The 16,152-nt window shown below is 39.0% G+C and overlaps 1 protein-coding gene across 4 annotated transcripts in view; it reads right to left on the reverse strand.

The window, feature by feature from the left end:
* Window positions 1-10,631: 10,631 nt before the first annotated feature.
* The window catches only part of BCAT1 (branched chain amino acid transaminase 1), a 108,959-nt gene continuing 103,438 nt past the window's right edge, over window positions 10,632-16,152 (reverse strand). For all 4 annotated transcript variants that reach the window (XM_066264798.1, XM_066264794.1, XM_066264796.1 and 1 more), the window contains exon 11: window positions 10,632-15,214. In XM_066264798.1, the coding sequence (XP_066120895.1) occupies window positions 15,173-15,214 (42 nt within the window). In that variant the 3' untranslated portion in view covers window positions 10,632-15,172. The remainder of the gene's footprint in view (window positions 15,215-16,152) is intronic.

Genomic DNA, 16,152 nt, shown 5'->3' on the forward strand with positions numbered 1-16,152 from the left:
ATTTTCACACAGACCACCATCATAATTTACTCACACAGTCTGAGACAGAAAGGAAGTACCAGGGGAAACCTCAGAAGGAATTGGCAATCTAGGAAGCACACATTTCATACACTTGCACAGGTTAGGTTTTGAGCAGACTCAAGTCTACCTTGTGTTCCATGATGTAGTCATTTCGACTTTGGAATGGATGCCTTCATTTCTAACATCCATCCTGCCTTTCAAGTGAGACTTGTTCCTAACCTCAGGATAGTTTCTTAGTCCTACCTCTATTTTATGTGGCTTTGTTCAGCTGAAAAGTGTTTAGAGCAGTGCTTTCACATTTGCAAGTGCACATGAATTATCTTGTTAAAATGTGGATTCTGATTCAGGTCTGGGGAGGGGCCTGAGATTCTGCATTTCTAACAAGTGCCTAGGAGCTACTGATGCTGCTAGTCCCGAAATAGTAACAATGCTTTGGATAGCAAGGTTTTAGCTGACTCATCTAGCAGTTGCTATTTTAGATTTTAAAAGATACTCTCGGCTCTGGCTGACTGGCTCAGTGGTAGAGCGTCGGCCCAGCGCGTGGAAGCCCCAGGTTCAATTCCCGGCCAGGGCACACAGGAGAAGTGCCCATCTGCTTCTCCACCCTTCCATCTCTCCTTTCTCTCTCTCTCCTCCCCTCCTGCAGCCAACCCTCCATGGGAGCAAAGTTGACCTGGGCACTAAGGATGGCTCAATGGCCTCTGCCTCAGGTGTTAGAATGGTTCCAGTTGCAATGGAGCAACGGCCCCAGACAGGCAGAGAATCGCCCCCTACTGGGCTTGCCGGGTGGATCCCAGTTGGGCACCTGCAGGAATCTGTCTCTCTGCCTCCCTGCTTCTCACTTCAGAAAATTTAAAAAACAAACAAACAAAAAAATCTCTGCAAAAAATTAAACTAAGCTCAGGTAACTGAAAGCTAGGGAGATTTTCACTGTCAAATGATTATGTCTCTTTGGGCCAAGAGAAAGCTTTTACAGGTTGAGACCTTAAGAGCAAGCTGGCAGACCAAAGTAGAGCCAAACAAGGCTCCACCCTGTGGAAGAGGTAAAAACCAGCCCAAATCACCGTGTCCATGGGGTTATGGCAAATTCAGTTCTAATCAAGGTCATTTCAATAATGAAGAGTTGCAGTCTTGTTGATGGGGTCCATAAATCAGCATAATTGAACAAGAAGCAGTGATCTGTTCCAAATGTGTCAATCAATATTGAAACTGGGTCCATCTATGTCTGGTGGTAAGAGACAAAGTCCAGGCTTGAAGTGTCTGAGCCCCTGTCAAGTGGACTGAGGCAGTGAGAAGGGTGACCACTAAAGAGAAAGCTATACCAGGGCAGAGATCCAATAAATCAGGATGGGTGGACATGCAGGTTGAGAGATAGAAAGAAAGCTCAGTGTGATCCAGCAGTTTATCCAAGAGCCATCAGATGCTGGATTAAAGCAGCAAAACTAACTTCATACTCCTGAACTTCAGCTGTTAATGCACTATCAGCTGTTTTCAATTAGTTCATGAATTGCATGAGATTGAGCCGAAAGACGAGAAGTATTCACTAGTTGGAGTTAAATAGTGCTTTAAAAAAAGGAAGGTGTGGAGCTACCAAATATTGTGTACCTACTAGATGCTAGGCACTGCTAGGTACTTAATAGATATTATACTTCTTATATATGACTGAAGTTTCTAGCTCTGGGAAGAAAGGAGAATGAGTACAATATAATCCCTTGAAGAATTACTGCCATGGCTGTGTAGCTCAGTTAGAGCATTGTCCTGATACACCAATGTTGCAGGTTCGATTCCCAATCAGGGTACATACAAGAATCAAACAACAAATGCATAAATAAGTAGAATAATAAATCAGTGTTTCTCTCTGTCTCTCTCCTGCCTCACTTTCTAAGATCAATAAATACATAAAATTAAAGAGTTACTAGTTATGTGGGAGGGTCAACCATTGACATAATTATAAATTTTCATAGTCACCTAGATGAAAGGGGAAGTATGAAAGCAGAACTGTCTGTGGCCTTAGTACACTTGACTGAATGCATCGTTCAAATAAGTGATTAGCAAGAAGAAATAGCAGTTGAATAGTATCAGGATTATTGCCATTAAAGAAAATTTGCATTTAACTAGGGGAAAATACTTTTGCATGAAATTAACCTTGTGAGTCTGACAAAAGCAAGCCCCCAAAAAACACTGTTCCTTCTCATAGAAAATAGAAAATCACCTTCTCCTCCTGAGACAACTACTAAACTAGTGAGGAGGTGTTTTGGATGACCTCTGTCCCCTTCACTTAGCCTCATTTGGCTTCTTATTGCCTTTTAGATTGCCTTCTCAAATCTCACTGGAGAAGCAGACCAATTTATTCTCTTCACTCAGGAGTTTAAAAATGTCTTGCAAAATATAACTTTAATGTATGGGGGAGATAAAGAAAAGTCCAAATGCTTAAAGGTGATTCCTAAATTGAGCATGGTCGTGAGCATTGGTATGTATGGATTTGAACCTGGTTGTCATGCTGTGATGTCAGCAGATGACTCCCATGATGATTGTATGGCCAGTAGCCATGGTCACCATCATAGCCGCCTGGCCCATGCAGGTTCGCATTAGATTCAGACAGACAGTAATGAAACAATGGAACCAAAAACTGGTGGGCCATTACCTTTAATCCTAGCTTGCACCCAGCGGGCAAGCAATACACACAGTGGGAAAACACTTCCCTTTCCATTCAGGGCTCCCAAAGCCATTGACTTATTTGAGTTTCCTAGAATCAAAGGTTTCTACCTCACCAGCCTTATTCACTTCTGATCCCTATCTTCTTCTCCCTGCACAAACTCTGCACAAACTGGCTTCTCCTTCAGCACTCCGCCATCTTGGCTGCTTCTCCTCTCCTCCACGTGGCCTTTTTCTGCTCTCTTCCAGCATGGGCTTCTCTGCCCCATTTTATAGTGTAGAAATCAAAACCTTTAATCCAATATACAAACAAGGAAGTCCCTGATACAAAGTCACTTATCTGAGGCATAATGGGATTCCTCATAAGAGTATACCACCCCCTATCATGCAACAGTCAAGGGTGTGGGGAAAAGCTTAGTCTTAAAACTAAGCCTTAGGCTATAAGGACTCTGCCTGCTTACAGCCTGTCTCCCACACCCAATGCAAACTATAAGCGAGTAAACATATATATCATATTTACAAACTTGTTTGACCAACATTTGTCAATGTAGCCCTACATTTAGGGAATCTATAAAAATGATTATCAGGATGGCTGCTTACCTGAAGAAATAATCCCATCCCTCAATTATACCACAAAGGGGATTTATTTGTGGTCACATAGTGTTGGGGACCAAAATATAAACTGGGTGTTTTTACAATCTGGATATCTTGGGGACAGAGGTGCTGGGCCCAACCCCCCCACCTCACCTGCCTAGTTAACAAAAAGTTATACCTGATTCTCATTTGTCCCACCCATGTTCTCCGGAAGAGGCTGGAGGCTAGTTTCTTAAAGTTAGATTTGAATGGTATGGTAGGGTTGTCTTGGAAACAGTTCAATTGCAATTGGACCATGTTTTATCCCTGAATAAAAACAAATGTGTCTTTGGCTCGGCCATTGCATCGGCTCAGGAACAGTAGAGACTGTTCATCGTGCTGTCCTCCCGAACCCATCTGTATGTATATATCTTTAAGTCTCTATCATTTATTCAATTCTATACCTTTTCCCTTTCGAGACCCTGGAATAGACTCTTCGTGGCTGGACCACGACAACATAGTATTTTCAGGGCATAGATTCAGGCCAGAAACACTAAGTTAACAATATTTTGGGGGACTTTTTGTGGTCTAAAACTCAGAAATATTTTTCTCACTGATGCCTGAAATTTCACTGGTGATGTCTGCTTTCATTTAGTTAGTTTAGGTTGTACAACCTTGCCAGTCTTGGAATTTTTATTTTCTCTGAAGTACCATGTTTACTGTTGGAGTCTGCAAGCTGACAGGGTCCTTGCAGTTTAGATTTTTGGGGAACAGAGGTGTGGGGGACTGCCAGTAAGCTGACAGGCTGCCCAATCCCCCCCACCACCTCACATGCTTAAGTTGCTAAAGGCTAAGTTTTTCCCTACACCTCCATGTTAGCTGTGAAGCTGGATTGTTTTTACTCATCCTATCCCCCATGTTTCTGGAAGAGACTGGAGGCAGTTATTTTTTATCCTTTGTTTTGTGAAGTTAAGATATTATGCAGAAAGGAGGGTTTTCTACACTTGGGAAAATTCTTGGGTTGCCTTGGAAATGCGACTTTGTATCAGAGATCTCTTTGATTTTCTAATGACTTTATTCTGCCCTATAAAGTGGTTTGGGGCTGGAGACTCACTCTTGCAAGCTATTGGCGTTGCAGAGACCTCCCGATCCCATCCTTTTTCTGAGTTTATTTCTTCATTCCACACTGTTCTTACTCAGGACAGGAACAATTCCTAGCCATGCTAGTCCGCAGCAGTTACGATTAGAGCAAATCATTGTTGATACTTTATGTCAGTGGTCCCCAACCTTTTTTGCGCCACAGACTGGTTTAATGTCAGAAAATATTTTCACGGACCGGCCTTTAGGGTGGGATGGATAAATGTATCACGTGACCGAGACAAGTGTCAAGAGTGAGTCTTAGATGGATGTAACAGAGGGAATCTGGTCATTTTTTAAAAATAAATCATCATTCAGACTTAAATATAAATAAAACGAAAATAATGTAAGTTATTTATTCTTTCTCTGCGGACCGGTACCGGTTCACGTTCGCAGGGACCACTGCCTTATGTGATTAACAATTTTTTGAACACTAGGCATGCCTTAAGTTAGATACTTGACTCAAAAGGGAATAAAACAGCACATGATTTTCTTCCTTAAAAAAAATAAATAAGTTGTTTTATTAGGGCTCTATAAACAGAACCAAGACACATATAGAACTCATATATATTATATAATGTTATATATTTTATGTATATAACAAAGATTTCATATATATTATTGCACTAGGACAAAGACCTTTGGAGAGCATGACCACGGGTTTCAATATAATAATTTATTATATTATTAATTTTATTATATATATATATATATGAGAGAGAGAGCTTTTAAGGAATTGGACCGTGGAACTGTGGGGCTGGTAAGTCCATAATTCACAGAGCAGGATGACTGGTAGGAAATTAGATGTTTCAGTCTTGAGTCCAAAATCTCCATCATAGGCTAGGCAGGCTGGTGACTCAGGCAAGGTTTCTATGTTACGACCTTAAGGCCAAATTACTCCTTTGGGTAACCTGTTTGCTCTTAAGGATCTAAACTGATTGGATGAGGCCCACCTGAATTACAGAGAGCAATCTGCTTTACTCAAATTATACCAATTTAAATATCATATCTAAAACATACCTTCTGGGCCCTGGCTGGTTGGCTCGGTGGTAGAGCGTCGGCCTGGCGTGCGGAAGTCCCGGGTTTGATTCCCTGCCAGGGCACACAGGAGAAGCGCCCATCTGCTTCTCCACCCCTCCCCCTCTCCTTCCTCTCTGTCTCTCTCTTCCCCTCCCGCAGCCGAGGCTCCATTGGAGCAAAAGATGGCCCGGGCGCAGGGGATGGCTCCTTGGACTCTGCCCCAGGTGCTAGAGTGGCTCTGGTCGGGACAGAGCGATGCCCTGAATGGGCAGAGCATCGCCCCCTGGTGGGCTCGCCGGGTGGATCCCGGTCGGGCGCATGCGAGAGTCTGTCTGACTGCCTCCCCGTTTCCAGCTTCAGAAAAAAAAAATAAATAAATAAATAAAATAAAACATACCTTCTGCACAGCAACACTTAGGCTAGTGTTTCACTGAGATGAGCACCGTAGCCTACTCAAGTTGACACATAAAATTAACCATCGCAGTCATATTCATGTGGAATATGGAACTTAACTCATATTTCTAAAAACTAAAAATATCTAATTACTTCTTAATAATTTTATCGTTGTTTAATCTAGACCTGGCTTTTACCTCTGGGCTTGAACGTCAATAGATTACACATTACTAACTCCCCCTAAACACTTTGGGGAAGCTATATTATGCCACTCATTCTGTGACAACTATTTGTGTTCTGAATCTAGGGACTTTCACCAGCTGTACCGGGCATGGACGAGGGGCTGATAACCACAGCATTTTTATAAAATATCTATTTGCCCTGTCTTGGGTTCATTCATTTATTTCTAATAAAATTCCATCAACTTAAACTTTACACATAAACTGTCATAGATTCTTTATAATATTAATTCATTAATTTTTATCACACCTGAGGTTAGTACTATTATCATCTCCATTATTTTCTCCAATGTAAGTAACTGGTTTAAGATCAGTGTCAGTTGGTGACTCTTAACCATGCATGTGAAGAAAGAGGTTTTGTTACATCAATCATGGCTTGGAAGAAGCCAGAGATTAAAGGCTGTACCATCTCTGCTTATCATTAGCATAAATATTGATGAGTAATGTTTACTAGATTATTGTAGCTATCTTGAAAACAAATGAAGTTTAATTACCTCTTTTGCCTTTGGAATACAATCCTGAATTTTGCAAGTTTAAAATTTTTCATGGGTTAATCCCATAGGTATTTCAAAAATCCTATTGACTTAGTGATAAAGACCTATAGAGAGAATGACCATAAATTTCAATCAACACTGTCCCCATTGCCAAAAGCCACAGCTACAGAACAAATCCAGTGACTGTTGTATAGACATGTAAAAATTTACATCTGGGCTGTGGGCTTTTTGGTTGTAGGAATGTGATCCTACAATTTATCACCATTTTAAAGTCAGGCTACAATAGACCATTTCATTTAAGATAAATTATCATGAACTGTAAGGCAAATATGATATATCACATATATGGAATCATTCTTGATTTAAAAAATATGCTTAAGGCCCTGGCCGGTTGGCTCAGTGGTAGAGCGTCGGCCTGGCGTGCAGAGGTCCCGGGTTTGATTCCCGGCCAGGGCACACAGGAGAAGCGCCCATCTGCTTCTCCACCCCTCCCCCTCTCCTTCCTCTCTGTCTCTCTCTTCCCCTCCCGCAGCGAGGCTCCATTGGAGCAAAGATGGCCCGGGCGCTGGGGATGGCTCTGTGGCCTCTGCCCCAGGCACTAGAGTGGCTCTGGTCGCAACAGAGCGACGCCCCGGAGGGGCAGAGCATCGCCCCCTGGTGGGCAGAGCGTCACCCCATGGTGGGCGTGCCAGGTGGATCCCTGTCGGGCGCATGCGGCAGTCTGTCTCTCCCCGTTTCCCGCTTCAGAAAAATAAAAAATGCTTAAGATTGAACTAAATCAGCTTAGCAGAAAGTCACCCTTGCCCCCACTCCCTCAATTTTTGCTTGTTCATAAATGATGTAGAAGAGACATATTCTTTCTATCCTGAAGGAGACTGCTGTCTCAGCTGATCAATCATGTAAGATCCAGTGAATGTTTGTCATCACCCTCAAGAATCTTTGTCACTCTTGTGGGATTTGAGCATTGACACTGTAAGAGGACTTGACTCAACAACCTTTTCCTGGACTTTCCAAACTCTGCATGCAACTTCTTGATAAAGATCATCATAGAGGCCAGTATTTCCAGGTTGATAGGGTCTGGAGGTCATTGAGCACTTTGACACTTTTATGTTGCTTATAACTCCTTGAAAAATCTTTGGTTTTTCTGCACTTGCAATCAGAGCCAAATCATAAGAAAATGAATATGAACTATGTGACCCTCAGATATACCGTATTTGGCTTTATTCTAAGATATTTGCATAGGAGGGCAATTTATACAAGGCCTGGTTTGATTAAAAAGACACACCAATGTTTGCTAAGTGTAGATTAAATGCCTTTTCTTTATAGTGTTTTTTGTTATAAAGCTGGTTAGCTACATATGGGTGCATTGTTTTATCAATAAGGTTGGTTAATTATAACCATGAATGGAAAGAAGTAATCTATTCTCCTTGTTCTGTGCAAAATTCTAAAGATAAAGCTACATTTTACTACACATTCATACCTAGGAGAAAGGACAATCTCTAATGCATATTGTATTTCTTAACCAAATATTTGAAAATATGTACATTTCTACTCCACCTAGTTGTATGGTGTAATGGTGGTGGCTGAGGCAAGTTCTCGCTGAATTTGGGCAGACAGTAGAGAAGTTGCAGAGCCGAGTGTCGGGCCATACCCACTTATTGGAGACTCGCCAAGACAGGCAAGCAAATTAACAACAAAAGAAAAAGAGCTAATACACAAAGAAAAATCTGCTTTTCACAGTGAAGGGCAAGAGCGCAGGGAGAACTGCACCTCATGGTGGTGGGAGAGCGATCTGCAACCATAACTGCGGAGGGGAAGCACTGCAGCCTTCCATAGACCACACACATAGCAATGCCACTCAGACGAAGTGATTGCAGCCCGTAAACCCCTGAGCAAGCCGAACACAGCTGTTTCCCCCACATATGGTTTCAGGGCTTTTTGGTGTATTCAATTCTTTTCATTCTCTCTATGCCATTTGGGTTTAAAAATCCCACACTACATTTACATCCCACAACCAAAAACCTTGGAACAGCTTTAAAATGATTATTAAACATTATTATTTCATGCATCTAACAATGCCAATTTCAAGGGACTGCACAAACAGGATTCCTTTAAATGGTTTTATTGATGACAGAAATAGTGCATAATTAAAGACCTGATGAGGAACCTGCAAACAATGAAAAATATGTCCATTGCTGGCAAAATACAACAATTCCAGGTTCTTTAGACATTACAAAGTTCTTTTCACAACAGATGGTTTGTATGTAACAAAGCCATTTTATAATGTTCAACTGTGCTTCTACAAAACCTTCGAAGAATGAGGTAGTTTCCTTTACCCACTATGTTTTCCACAATTTCGTTACATAAGCTTGTAGTGAGCTTAAATCCTTTAAAATTTTTTTCAAGAAAGCCAATTCTTACTTACAAAGTTTTAATTTCCTTCTACTTGATTTTCCTTAAAGAGAATTTCATGAATCATTACACAACTAGAGAAATTTGAATAGCAATGGCTGTGGTTTTTCATTACAATTAAATTTAGATGTGAAAACACATTCTAAAAATTCCACAGTTACGCTGATATTTTCCTTCTCTATCTCTAAACTCTAATTTAAAAACTACATCCTCAAACAACTTATTTTCTCCCAGCCACCATAACAAATAAGCACAAATTCTTTAGAACAGTGGGTCAGGTTCCATATATAGCTAGTTGAGTGCATAGCAGGATCGCTCATTCCTGTAGATCAACAGGTTAACAATTTATAGATGCTCACAGAATAGCTAGCTTATTTTTAAGATGATTCAAAATCTACTAACAGCCATACTCTTGAGACTCCTGCATTCTTCAAAAATTCATCAACGAAGTAGAAACTGAGGCAGATACCTGAATTCCTTTCTTAGCCCTGAGAATGACTTTAATGACCACATGATGTTAGCTGGAGGAAACTGCATGTTGTTGCATATTTTCAGTAAAAACTAAATGATAACATTCAACTAATTTCCAAAGCAGTCAACTTTCACCAAGGAAAGGGGATAATGGTAACTACTATTTCTAAGGAGGAAAACCAGTCACAGTCTACTCCAGTCACAATCAACTCCTTGTCACTTATTCTTTTATTCAGCCTCAAGAAGCTTCACAAATCTTAGACTTAAATGATTGGAGAAATGGCACAACAGATCTTGTAGACTATGCAATTCTATAAGAAAGTGTTGTTTAAGTGAGTATTAATTAAAATGTTTTCCATATAACCCACCTCTCAGATTGTTACCTGATGACTCTGGCCTAATTCTGCTTTCTGTTGAACTGCCACTGTATTTAGTCACTTCCTAACTGGCACTATTTGTATTACTTGAGAGCTGTGTTGAAAGCTGAAGATCCCTATGGATGGTAGAATAGGAAGCTCCTTTGGAGTAAGCAGAAGCAAGTCTCATTCTTTTCTTTTTACTTGTTCTATCATTCCTTTCTTTCTCTACCTCCAATTGTTCTTCCTTTAAGATTTTCTCTAGATAAATTTTTCTCATAAGTCAATAAGGGGTAGCAATGAGATAGTGGATATGCAGACAAATCTGTCAGTGAAACTAAATTTTAACTCATTCCCATACCACATCTTACAGTTGATTCTTACTTCCCAACAGTAGATTCTGTTAAGCACTATACAACTCAAATTTTAGGCCATACTAACTGATCTACTGTGGGATGAGAAGTATACTTTCAGACAGAAAAGGATTATTTAAAACTTCAATTTTGTACCCATCAGATTTTCAAGGCTGCTTCATTTTCTAAGACTAAATTTTATGCCTTTATCACTTATTAAAGCAAATGTTTACATATATATGACACCAAGGGGTTACTTACCCGCACACGCTACTAATCCTGTTTCATGTTTCATGACCAAGCTTCCTCCCTCACCCAAAAACATAAGAAGTCTTTTATATGTATGCTAAAGATGAAAACATACCTTTATATTTAAAGGGGCTTTTGGCAAGAATAAAAATGAATCTCTTAGCAATACCTTATTTAACTGGCCTTTCCTTTAAAATGTCAAATTTTGAAAAATTATTATTAAAGTTACTCTTCCACCTGTTTTTTTTTGGGGGGGGGTTTGAGTAGCTAGATTCATTATTTTCAAGCTAACATCCAAAATAGTTTGAGTCATAATAGACGTTTTCAAAAAAAAAAAGTTCACTCCAGGAACATTTCACTTCAGCATTATCTGACTTTTGAGTTTACAATGAGCAAAGATGCTGTAACTTGAGCTGTTCCTTTGTTAGATGTACCCTGACAACTCAACAGTGCTCCAAGAGAAGGCAGTTAACAAATGGCCAAGAGGCTGGTGGTAAGTAGCAAACCAGGAGGTTATCCGCTGTCACATCAGCAGTGGCTGAATAACCCCTAAAGACTAAGTAGACTGCAATTTCTTGTTAAGAGAAGTGCTCTGGCCTTTGTCTCATTATCAAACTGCATTAAATGCTGCTTTTTTATATCTAAAATTTTAACTAGTAGCATATGAACAACATGAGGGTAGCATACAGAGGTGTGCAAAAGTAGGCTTGCAGTTGCCAGAACACAGAACACAGTTTATTCCGGTATTATATATTTTTTCATACAAACAACTGTAAACCTACTTTTGCCAACCCCTGTATATATATACTATTTATTTTCTAAAACTAACTTCCTAATCCTTATTTCAAGTTGTGTTAGATATACATTTGTGAGTGCTCAATTAACATTTATCAAATTAGCCAAAAAATAAAAATAAATAACTTTCCTCTCCATGATCTTTGTCAATTAATAGGTTAGAATTATTGAAAGGCTGGCACCCTTTGCCTCGTTTTGGAGGAGATACCTGGAAAAGAAATAGCTGAACAAATCTACGTGTAGCAAAGCAAAGAAATAAATGTTATAAAGTGTCCTCTAAAATTACTTGCCAGGATCACTCTTTGTAACTTAGGTTTTTGCAAATCCACATTACAAAGGAGAATTCCTTGATTATTTAGAATCAGGACTTGGAATAAGGGATCCTTACAGTACTTCTCTAACCTCTAAGCCAGCCCTTTGTTTTAATGAATCCAGTGAATATTTACTGCTCTAATATTTTTAATATCAGTCATTGAAAGTGGACAAATGCTATCATTTTCTGCTTAAATTCCATTTTTCCCAATCATAAGGGTAAACTGAACATATAATTTTAAAAAGAAACTTTTTAAGAAAGAAGAATAGAATACAGTGATGCCGCACCAAGTGGGGAAAAGAAATCAGCTGATTGGGTGGCTCAATTCACAGCACAAAGCCCTAACATGCAGCTCAAGCTGCAGCGGTCATCAAGGGCCCCTACGACAAAGCTTTTGACTAAAATAAACTCATTAGCTGCCTTCAAGTGCCCAACAATGGTCTGATTTGAGGAAAGCAAGACTGCTTGTTTAGAGACAATTGTATCAAGCAACAAAACTGATAAGGTGAAGAATTTTGACCCAGGGTGTGTAATGCAGCTTCCATCTTCAGGACTGCTGACAGTGCATGTCACATCACTGACGTTCCATGCACTTTCTTGCTGCTGCCTCTGATCTTTTCTCCCCCTTATAGAAATCTCTTGAGAAAAGAAGAAAGGGTATTTACCAGGGAGGAAAAACATAATTCCCTAATGAAGTTTCTTGGTCATTTCTCTTTCCCTTTTCCTTTGTACTTTTGAAAGCAAAGAGTAAAGCAGGCATTATTAATGCATTCATTCCTGCTAGCTGTATGGTATGCGCCCCATGTGCTGGCTCTTCTCTTGGTGCATCATGAGTTAATCCTTAATAAATCACTGTACCTTAGAAAACTCCCCATAGTAAATATCTTTAGAAAATGCTCATGTTTTGTCTATGTTGGAACGCTTCATTTTAAAATCTTGGTATCTACTGATGTGCTTTACAAGAAGCTGACAAACTCGGTCTGAAATAAAAAATAAACTGAAAAATGTGAGAGGAAAAGAACATGCAAAATCAGTTGATCATTATCATTTTAAGTGCCACCAGTTCTGTTTATATTCATGCACATGTGAATTGCTGAATCTCATTTGATCAACCAATTAAACATTAAATAATTGCAGCCAATTATGCAAATATCAGCAACAATATTAATTTGTTGATCTTTTTGAGCAGATTAGCCTTACATGTTCCTAATGCTAGACTATCTTATGCCTTAAATGATCAATTAGTGTTACGATAACTAAGTCTTGAAGAATGGATAATTGCCTAGTTATAAATGTGCCACTCTTGCTATATTAATCCATTGCAATTACACAAATAGTGCACAAGGAAAAAAGATATTCAGAGCTACAGGGGTAGAAACTACAGTAATCATACCTCTGACTACAGAGAACATCATCATTAAAAAGGAGCATATTTTGTTATTTCTCAACTTTTATACTCTTAATAGGTTAAGCATAGGTAAAAAATAAGAAATGAAAATGCTTACTTGTTTAGAATGCTTTTCCAGAAAAGGAAATCTATCAGATTATTTAATTAAAACATACTTGGCCTTTGGCATTAATTTCCTATCCACAGGGAAAATCCCATGTACCTACTATTACAAGCTGGAAGATGAAATTATCTTGGCTGAATCTGAGGTGAGTGCAGGGAGGTTTAAAAACATTCAACCACTTACTCCATAGAAACTTCATTTATTATTGTCAGTCATGAGGAAGCTAAATCTATTTAACAAGTTAGTGTCAAGGTAAATTTCCTGTCTTATAACTTAAAGGGGAATGGCTGATTTTGCTGTTTTAGGAGACCTTCCATTGTTTATTTTAAATGTATAACCTCAATCGTCATTAAGTCTGGTAGGAAAGGGTTAAAATGTTCTTAAATTTTGATAAAATAAATTATACAGACATCATGTGGAAACATTGTTCTCTAGTTTTTGGAATAAACATAGCTTGCCATACTCAATTTAGAAATGCACAGTATAAAGTGCATTAATAGCCAACAAATGATTGCCATTTTCAATAGGAATGTGGGTCTAGCAAGGTATGTGCTAGTTGACAGGTTAAACTTACTTGGAAGTCTTTTCTAGATACTATATTAAAAATGAGGTCCCAGGATTTAGTGAAGGTGTTTATCATTAGAATGCTACTTGAGGAAGAAGCATAGACAGCAGATAAAGCACCTGAGGTCTGAAAAGTACAGACTCTCCCAACCTCAGATCAACAATTAAAAGCCCCTTAAAAGATATTTTTACCATTCTTTTTCATCCTAGACTTCCCTAATTTTCATTTTACCATTCCTATCTAAAAAGACCCCATGGCCAACCGTCTTAGAAAAGAATCAAAGCCTTATTTGCTATGTGTTGCTAAATGCCTTAAGGAAAATTTTTCAATGCATTGAACTTTTAGAATGTTTTTTTCCTTTGCTTTGAAAAGCGAAAATGTGATCAGCAAGATGAAAGTTATTAGTAGCGAAGAAAACCAAAATACAATATCTGAGAGTTGACCTTCCAAGGGTAAATGTTTTCTATTTTACTTCCACTTTCCCCCAGTTAAACCAGAATACAATTTTAACTCAGAGCTCCTAAACAAGGAAAATACCTTCTAGAATCATTCTCCCTGTCCCCTAACCACATGCTCATCCAATCCTCACTCAATAGAAAACAGCACCCAGAAAATCAAAAGTATAAAAAGCAGAACATAACTCTCTTTACTTTCTACTAAAAATCTAATTATGATGATTTATCTTGTATCTAACACTTAACAGATAACATTTGTCATTTCCACTAGGTTGGTATGATGTCATGACTTCTCTGTTATAACTTCAACTCTAAGACAGTCTTTACATATAAAATAATTCCTCCAAGGAACAATGCCTGTGAGTATCTCTAATGACTTAGCAGTCCATGGAAAATAAAGACAATAGGAGGTAAATGTACATAATGTCAGAATCAATTACAATTCTAATAAAGAGGTTTCATAATATAGAAACAAAGAAGGTTCACTTCTATAGAAGGTAAATATTCATTTATTCATTATCTACTGAATACCTACTGTGTGCTAGGCACTGGGGAGACAAAGATCTCTAAGGAAAAGGCCCTCAGTGTTGTAGTAGAGCCTAACAAGCAGCCAATGACAACACGCATGAGAAGACTATGACATCAAGAAGAAGGGAGAGATTTATTCTCAGATGAACTTGGGGGCCTGCAACAAAATGTGACGTGAGGAAATTCAGTTTTTCAATGTTCTGATTTAACATAACAAACCACTTTCTGAGGATGAAAGTGCGTCACAGGAAGTGTTGCCTATGAAATTTACTCAGATCAGCTTTCAAACACCACAAAAAACTCATTTGGTTGAGGTGCAGAATATAACTTAAGCCAAAGAAAAAGCAAACATTTTTGTATCTGAGTGAAGTACTAATGGAGGCACTAAGATTAGTGAGAAAAATTCTATGCTCTATGGCTTGCATTACTTTTCTAAGGGAAGGTAAGATAAGCCTCTACTACCAAGTTTACAAAACACCATTTGATGACAGCAATTCATTTTCTCTGGCAAGACGAAACAATCACCCTGCTAAGCACTGATAATATAAACTACATTATGCACAACTAAAATCAGGTAGCCAAAGAATCTATCATAATTCAAAAGCACAGAGATAATATCCTGTGTTTTCCATTCAGGATATGATGATTGTCCACTCGCTCTCTTCTCTTCCATACTACAACAAAAACAAGAAAACATGCGTCAGTAATAAGTTAACAGTGCTGGAACAGCTTATAAATAAACTCAATACAAACAATGTTGTACAAAGGTTTTGCTTCTGTTTTGAACATTAAAAGTATATTCACATTAAAAATAAGATTAGGCATTGCCCCCTGGTGGGCAGAGCATCGCCCCCTGGTGGGTGTGCTGGGTGGATCCCAGTTGGGCGCATGCGGGAGTCTGTCTGACTGTCTCTCCCCATTTCCAGCTTCAGAAAAATAAATTAAAAAAATAAATAAATAAGATTAGGCAGAAACAACCAAATACCTAGAAAGAATCACAAATTTTATAATTACTGATGAACTCAAGTTTATAGTTGATGTAAGTCCCTTAGGGCAGTGGTCCCCAACTCCTGGGCCGCGGACCGGTAACTGGTCCGTGGGCCATTTGGTGCCGGTCCGCAGAGAAAGAATAAATAACTTACATTATTTCCATTTTATTTATATTTAAGTCTGAACAATGTTTTATTTTTAAAAAATGACCAGATTCCCTCTGTTACATCCATCTAAGACTCACTCTTGACGGTTGTCTCATTCACGTGATACATTTGTCCGTCTCACCCTAAAAGCCGGCCCGTGAAAATATTTTCTGACATTCAACCGGTCCGTGGCCCAAAAAAGGTTGGGAACCACTGCCTTAGGGACTTAAGAGTGTGATTTTTCATTACCACTCTGCATTTAGCTTCTACTCTCCGAACAACATTGACTAAGTTGAACTACTGTTATCTTCACTCTGCAGAAGCGATGCTCAAAGTGTATTTTCAACACTGGTAGCATCAGAGTTACCTGAGGTAACTCTGTTAGAAATGCAAACTCTCAGCTGCATCTCAGATTTCCTGAGTCAGAAACTCTGCAAATGTGTCCCAGCAACTCAGGTTCCAGCAAGCACTTCAGG

The sequence above is a fragment of the Saccopteryx bilineata genome, chromosome 1 (assembly GCF_036850765.1).
Source record: "Saccopteryx bilineata isolate mSacBil1 chromosome 1, mSacBil1_pri_phased_curated, whole genome shotgun sequence".
NCBI lineage: Eukaryota > Metazoa > Chordata > Mammalia > Chiroptera > Emballonuridae > Saccopteryx > Saccopteryx bilineata.